The following is a 7,789-nucleotide window of genomic DNA, read 5'->3' on the forward strand; positions in this document are numbered from 1 at the left end:
TGATCTGCCCAAAGCCATGAAGTCTGTCTCTTAGCTCCTAAAGCCCAGATTTATTCCAATCCACTCAGTTGCAGTTGCTTTCAAATACCCAGCAAGCCTTTCCTTGTATGTGCCTGGAGGTGTCCTCCTCCTGACAGACAGAGAGGCTCTCAGGGATTTTTGTTGTAGTGTTGGCATGGGGAGGACCATGAAGGTTCAGGCTACAGGTGTAACCCCAGGTCTGAATCCACCAGAGTCCCACAGAGGACACTGGGGGAAAACTGAGAAAAGAGTGTGTATCATGCTTATCTGCATGATAAGCAGCTCAGATTTTGCCCTGGGCAAGGCCCTGTCACCTCCTTGAGGAGAATGATCACAATCTCATTCCCACTGCTTCCCTTCTTTCTGCAGATATTTAATTTCTGCCAGGACCTTTCTCCTTATTCTGAGTGCCCTCTTTTTCTGTTGGGGTCTTTTAAACTCTGTGCAAAACCTTCAGGAAATCCAGGGGGTTTTCTTCTCCAGAGTGTGATTTGAGCTTTTTGAAGGGTATCTTCTTGCTTCAGATAACCTCTCCCAGCTGCTGTTAAGCCATACTCACTTCCTTGCCCTAAGAGAAGGAAGAAATGGAAGGAAAAGTCTTCAACTTATCTTCTGTGTCATTAATGAAGATATTAAATACCACTGGGCCCACTACAGACCCCTGAGGGATCCAATGACAAATCTTTTTTTATGGCCTTGGCAATCTCTTAATGAGATACAGCATGGTCAGACTGCCACTGAACACCCTCTTCACACCAGATTGAGGAGAGCCCAAACCAGAAACCAGTGCCCTGTATAAGCCCTGGAGAAAAGTGGTCAGTCTAAAAGCAACCTGCCAGCACAGACCAAAAGGAATCAGTTGAACATCAGACACTGAGATTTTTAGGGTTTCAGGACACCGTTTTGGCTTTATGTCTTTTATATGCAAGAAAGTATTTGCATATGCAATTGCTCTGTAGCCTTAGAGCCCGTTCTTCCCCAGTGCACTGCCTTGCTTGTGACATGGTGCAGCCTCATGCACAGGGGTGCTTTCTTCAGATAGTTTCCACAGCCTTTCCTGGGCTGTCCCTAGGAGACAGCAAACTGTTTTCCAGCTGTGGCCTCTCCCACGTGGAGCAAGATAGTCCTGTAATTGCTGGCTCTTGGTCATGTAATTTCCATATCAGTTAGTGCTTGACAACTAAGTCCCATGGAACAGCCTTGTTCTTGTCTCCATCATCAGTTTGGTGGGGGCATTGCTTTTTCTCATCGTTTTGCAACTCGTGGTGAATTTAATCAGAGTGAAGTGATGATCAGGTGAAACTTCATCTCCTGATGGTACTAACCACCACATCTTCAGACACAGGGGTCACTCACCAGACACCCAAGTGCAGCCCTGTCTGGTGTGGGACAGGCGTTGCTTTCCAGCACACAGCAGCTTGGGGAGCAAGGAGAGACAAACATGTTGCCAGCCTGAAACCTTTAGGGTGCTCAGGAATAGCATGGCTGTCTCTTAGGTTTTCACTCCAGCCTGGGAGCCAGCAAGGTACTTTATGACACCAAGGACACCAGCAAGCAGCTTAAAATCCGAGCTCAATCCTGTATCCTTAGTGTCACCCCAGAACAGACATGGCAAAACTTGCACTGGGTCTGCAGGGTGAGAAGGACTGGGGTTCTGAGGGGCTCCCTGTTTGTTTGGTATTTCAGGAGTGTAATCTTCCTCTCTCCCTGGCTAACATCCTTCAGGCAAGGTGCAAATGCTCATTGGCTTTCTTTTCAGCTCTCTGCCTATTGCAGGTTTTCTCTGCACTGAAACTTTTGTTCGCAGAGAAACACTTGCCATCAAGTATTTACAAAAATAACCACAGTAAAGATCCTGTATCTCCAAGAAGGGATGCAGAAGGAAAAGGGTATTGTTACATACCAAAATTCTCCCATGGCTGGGAGGTGGAGCTGGTCTGGGATAAAGCAACAGCTCCAGAAATGCCTGGGTTAGATGTATCCTTGCAGATGTGCTCCTGGTCCCATGGGAGCAGCAGGCTGAGATCATGGGGATCCCAGAGCAGATGTGCTCAGTCTGCCTGAGATCCTCATCTCACACTGAGGGTGCATCAATGCCACAAGAAGTCCCATAGGGGCAGGCATGAATTGTCCAGGACCGCTTACCCTGGCAGGCAGTTGCCTTAACCCATGCAGAGCATGAAGCGTCCCTCAAGGACCTAACTGCTCCTGCCCTCATGGTGAGTGTTTGGGTCATTGTCACAAGAAAACAGCGATCAAGTGTAGTTCCCCTTCAAGAACTGAGCTCCTTCATCTATCTGCTATTGCACCCATCTCCCAGGGGCTCCTTCTCCAAGCAGAGCCTCCAGCTGAGCCTGGGTCTAGGTGGGAGAAAGCCCAACTGAGACCCAAGTCAATTTCTGGCTTCTTCCTTCACTTGACACCAGCTCAGCTCACTGACTTCATTCAAAGCAGACAGATGACAGCATCCTTTTATTCCCCCTTTTCCTGTATTTCCACTTTCCCTCAGTCTGCTCACAAGGACCTTTTCTCCCCTCACCTGGGCTTTGCTTATCACTCTCTGCTCAGTTTGTTTCTCCAACAGGGGAAGGCACCACAAAAAACTCCCTGGGGTTCCTCACGAGCAGTGATCCTGACACAAGAGGGTCTGATGACCTCAGTGCTACCCTGGGAATGCCTGATGACCAGTCACCCCACAGCCCCGGGACAAGTCTGGCAGTGGTCTCTGGGACTCAGCCTGAGCCACTGGCTCAGCAGATGGAGCTCCTTCCCAAGGATGTGGGCAGAGCGGCACTCAGCGTGCAGCGGGATGCCGTGGCCACTAGCAGCAGCACATGGACACTGTGTGCAGGCTCAGGAGTCAGAGAGAGCTCTGAAATAGGGAAAAAGTTGATTTGGCAATGTTTTTTCTGCTGTCTTTGGAGGGAGGAGTTTGTCTATTCAAGAGGACAGGAGTGGATCTTCCACTGCCTGCTCCTATAGCAATTAAGACTGAAAGATCTGTGCAGTAAACTCTATTTCTTTCCCAGTATTGAGGGACTGGAGTTCTCTGGATGTGGAAAAAATCCAGGTAACATTTTTGCTCTATACCTGAGCTGGATTTGCAAGACTCTGGGGGGCTTATGGCCCTGTCAGGCTTGCACGGGGTAATCAGCTTTGTAGCAGCACCCCGTGCAGGCAGAAGCCAGCAGAGTCTGTGCAACCACCTTCACACTGAGGTGAGCTAAAAACCCTCTGCCACGGGGAGCATGGCAGAGGCCCCCACATCAGGCTTCCAGAAACAGGCCTGCTCAGAGCGGTCTGGTGGGTGTGAGCTGGTGTGGGTCTCACTGGAGTTATCAGGAATTGCTAAAGGCCCAGAGCTGTGGTGACGGGTGCACTCAGCACCGTGGCTGATATTGTCCCTTCAGGACAATATTTCCAGGTGGAGCAGGGTCCTGCACCACTCCAAGAGAGGAACTCAGACTATGTCCCTCCTCTCCACCCCCTTGTGTTGTTCCAGGTGCTCCGTAAGTGCTGGGTGCCGGTGGCAGGGACGCTGGTGCCCTTGCACACACCACATGGACTGCAGAGTGTCCTTGGCAATGTCACCTCACCCTCTGCATTCATCCCCCAGCCACTTCCACCTCGTGTTAAGCCTTGTTGGCTTTGTAGCTAATCTGTGGCAGCTCATGAGATAACCCTGGCTCTCCCTCCTTGGCTGCAGTGATAGCAGGCACCTCTTTTCTCACGTCATCTCTATGCACAGGAAAAATGGTGAGCAGATCTCCCCCGTGCCCCTTTTAGCAATAAATCCCCCTTATGACGCCCATGTTTGCCACGCTTCTGTAAGAAATGACAGCTGATGGGAACTGCTTTCTACTTTGTGCGTGTTTTCTGTTAAAAAGGACCATTTTGAACAGTCTAAAAGGGCTTGGTAAATGATTAATCAGTTCTTGCAGAGTTTGACAGGGCAATAGTTTGTTTATGACTTATTATGTTTAGCTATCTATGGTGCTTTCTGCTAGGACATATTGTGTATGCTCCCTATGAGCACCCAAGAGTGACTCCTAAGTGTTTGATAACCTATAATAAAAAGAATTTCAATGTAGAAAGCTATACCTTTATTGTAAGAAAGAATTGTCTCCTGATGGGTTCCTTGATTAAGTGATGGTCGTCCTGCACCAGCAGGCAGGTAAACATCTTGGATTGGTGAAAAACAGGTTTCAGGAATCACACAGCTGGAACCTGAACTGAGGCCTTCTGCTACATATGCCAAGATATCAGGGGGGTTGCTGGGGACAGATGTGGTGTAGAGGAAGGAGACTCTGAGGGAAGGTGCACTGAGGGATTTAGGTTTGCAGCTGCCCTTCAAGCTGGCTGATATGTGTTTCATCTCTTGAAACCCTTGAAGCTTCTGTTTACCTATAAGAGGGTCTGAAGTCCTGGCTCATTTTCTGCATGTCACGGTGCTGGATATGTCAATGTTTAATCTGTGCGTGCTTAGATCCTTGGGGTGAGGAATCCTGGCTTCTTTCAGCCTGGAGGACCAACTGTGCCAGATCCATACCAGATTAGCACCCGACCAACCAGCCCAAATATAACACAACAGTGCCTGTACCCCTGGGACATCTGGCTTTCAGGGCACTACGGGAGCATTTATGCCATCCTTGCTTGGAGTCACTTGCACTCTGTGTGGGTTAATAACTGGAACAGAGTGGCTTTGCAAGGACCGGTTAAATAATCACGGGTTACGAACACTGTGATGCCATAACCCCGTGAATGGAGCAAGGGTAGGGCTGGATCTGGGCTCTGGGTCACCTCTGTGCGCCCTTTGTCAAGAGTCCTTCTCATCCCCATTGGGCAACAATCAGGCTGCCAGCTAGGTCTGCAGATGTTTAATGCTCTCATGAGCCTAAGTCCTGAAGGATGTGGAAGGGAAGCTTCAGAAATTCCTTTTCCCTGGTGGGATCTATCCTGGGCATCCCAGTTTCATGCTGGGCTGCCTCCAGATGTGCCAGTGCCTGCACTCCCCTGTGACCACCCACATCTCACCTCTCCTCTGCGAGGGGCAGGGCTGGGATACCAACTTGGCATCCCACGACATAACAGGAGTTAGGAAAACCCAAAAGACCCTGGGGACAGGACAGCTTGGCTCAGGAGTCCTGGCTTGCTCATTTGCCAGTTTTCTGCCACTGATCATCTGTTCCTGGGGAAATCAAGGGATTTAAAGCAACTATCAGGGAGTGAAATCCAAGTCAAAGCTTGGAAACTTTCTTCATGTCTGCTATTCTTGTAGGGATTTTTGAGTCATGATGTCCCTGTGTTTTGGGCTTTTTTAATGTGTTAATATTAACAAAAAAACCCAACAACAACCAACCAAACAAACACAAAACCAAAACAAACAAACAAAAAAAAAAAAAAAAAGGAAAGGGGATAGCCTATCTTTCTCTTCCTTGTTTTTTCACCCTGGAAAGTGGTGCAGCTCATTTTAAAGACTTCTGTCTCAAGGCTGGTTGGGAGCGAGAAAGGAGGAAGGAAGAAGAGGAGGAAAACTCCAAGGTCGGCAACTGAGGACTGACTCAGCACATAAAAATCTCTTCACAGTGAAAACGTTGTTTTGCCAAAACACAAGGGTTTCAGTGTAAACCACCTGAGCTGAATTCAAAGCTGTGTCAGGAGCCAGGCCAGCACAGGGGAGGCTGCCAGGTTTGAGCACTTTGGAGCTGCCAGAGTGCCCCGAGCTCATGTAATCCAGCCTGCTCCCCAAACCCACCCCTGTCCTGGATCACCATCTTTTTGGGGCATCAGTAACCTCCCTTCTCTCACTTCCCTACCACAGCCAGGGCTTTCCTGGGAACACTTTTTATCCACTCCAGCTTTTTCTCAGCAAAGCCTCACTCACCCCAAGAGTGCATTACAAAAACTAGCCAGGCAGCTAATTTGGGCAGTCGGGCATCTGCTGTGATTGATCCCAAAGGTGGTGACCTCTGGCATTTTTAATGGCTCTCAGGGTGGCTTATCATCTCTGTATACTTAGATACTGATGTCATGGTGACACGGGTAAATACACCCAGCACATATTAATGGGCACAGCTCGGAGAAGCAAGCTGGCTCTTTCCCCCCCTCTCCATATAGGCTGCTCCTGGAAATTTGCATGCTGGCGGATCACACAGACCCCAGGATGGGGCCAGGGGAGCTGCGAGCCCAGCTGCACAGAGTGCATTGCCTTGAGCCTCTGGCCTCAGTTTTACCTGCCTGTGCTTTTGTTGGCAGTAGATGCTCAGCTGTGCTTGGTGATGCTTGATACAGCTGGAACGTGTGTCACCTTCTGTGCATACCTCAACAAAACAAGGTTTTAATATAGTCCTGGTCTTTCAACAACCTCAATTTAACCTAAGCTCTGTACCAAAATATCTTCCATCCCCATTGCATTGTAGTGCCTTGCCTGGCATAAGCCCAGGAGCTACAAATTATAATAAATTAGGACAACTGAATTACAATAAAAAACAGAGACAGAGATGTAGGGAAACATTCCCTTTTGCCCCTGCCAGGGCAAGAGGGGCTGTCCTGGGGTGATGGCTCTGAGACAGGTATCAGGACAGGCTCTACCCAGCTGCCCCAGAGAAACATATCCCCACAAACCCACATCTCCATGCAGCTCAGGAAAGGAACAAAGTGTAGGCACATAAAACATCACTCGCCAACTGCATCCACAGAGGGTGGTGGGGAACAGCAGGTGAGACTGGAGACCTCAGTGCATCCTTTCTCTGCCTATGTTTGAAGCAGAGAATATATGGATAGGAAGGGAAATCCAGCAGGGCTTATAATTACTGTAAAAACAGATCATCTTGTGAAGTCCAGCCTGTACACTCAGGTACCAGGTACTTCCTCTGGCCCCTTTCTCCTCCAGGCTCTGGTCTGACTTTCATCCCTTCCTCCTTGCTCTGTGGGATGCAGTGAGGTTGCAGCCAAGAGAGGGTCATGGGAATCCTGGCACAGATCCGCTCCAAGAAAAGCTCAGCCCCGCTGCCAGTAAACAGGCTGCCACTGGAGAGTAAAGTGAGCCAGAACCACAGGGCTGCAGATGGAGTAGAGGAGCTGTGGCCCTCAGCAAGATTTAATTGGTTTTTTTGGTGTTTATGGCCCTTTGTTTCATGAAATAACATTGCAGATGTGAGTGGTCAAGCTTTGGAAAGGAGGCTTTGAACACCTGCATGCATCATCCTGGATTTTCTGTCCACCGGTGGGAGTGATAGAATTCAGCAGCAAAGTTTCTGCAAAGCAATCATGGACAGTGGGGTTACTCACCGCCTGGGAAAACTTGGAAATGCCCCAAAGGGTACTGCCAAAGAAAGGCCTGAAAATGTCACACCTGTGAAGCAGAAGCCCTCCAAGGAGCTGAGGCCCATGCTCGGGGCCATCTTGCTGGGCCTCATGCTGTTCATCGCCGCAGTGGTGGCCTGGTGCTACTACACGGTGTCCCTGCGGAAGGCGGAGCGGCTCAAGACGGAGCTGATGGACCTGCGGGCGGACGGCTTCGTCATCAGGAACCAGCACGGGGAGGTGGTGTTCCGGCTGGCCTTCCGCTCGGGCAGCCTGGACCTGGAGTCGTGCTCCAAGGAGGGCGAGATCCTGAGCTGCACGCGGTCCAGCCGGGGGCCGCTCAACTTCTTCATCCAGACGGTGAAGCCCAAGGACACGGTGATGTGCTACCGCGTGCGCTGGGAGGAGCTGGCGGCCGGCCCGGCGGTGGAGCACACCATGTTCTGGGAGGACGCCCACTGGT

General features: G+C 50.1%; 1 protein-coding gene across 3 annotated transcripts in view; it reads left to right on the top strand.

Annotated features, from left to right (window-relative positions):
* The first annotated feature begins 7,152 nt into the window (after positions 1-7,152).
* LOC114060148 (myogenesis-regulating glycosidase-like) overlaps positions 7,153-7,789 on the top strand; it is a 2,825-nt gene continuing 2,188 nt past the window's right edge. Inside the window, exon 1 of one of the 3 annotated variants that reach the window (XM_027889395.1) lies at positions 7,153-7,776. In XM_027889395.1, the coding sequence (XP_027745196.1) occupies positions 7,291-7,776 (486 nt within the window). In that variant the 5' untranslated portion in view covers positions 7,153-7,290. The remainder of the gene's footprint in view (positions 7,777-7,789) is intronic. The other 2 variants (XM_027889396.1, XM_027889397.1) reach the window with 2 other exon arrangements.

Source organism: Empidonax traillii, unplaced genomic scaffold (assembly GCF_003031625.1).
Source record: "Empidonax traillii isolate 1590-97213 ecotype Southwest subspecies unplaced genomic scaffold, ASM303162v1 scaffold262:size680716, whole genome shotgun sequence".
In the NCBI taxonomy this organism is placed as follows: Eukaryota; Metazoa; Chordata; class Aves; order Passeriformes; family Tyrannidae; genus Empidonax; species Empidonax traillii.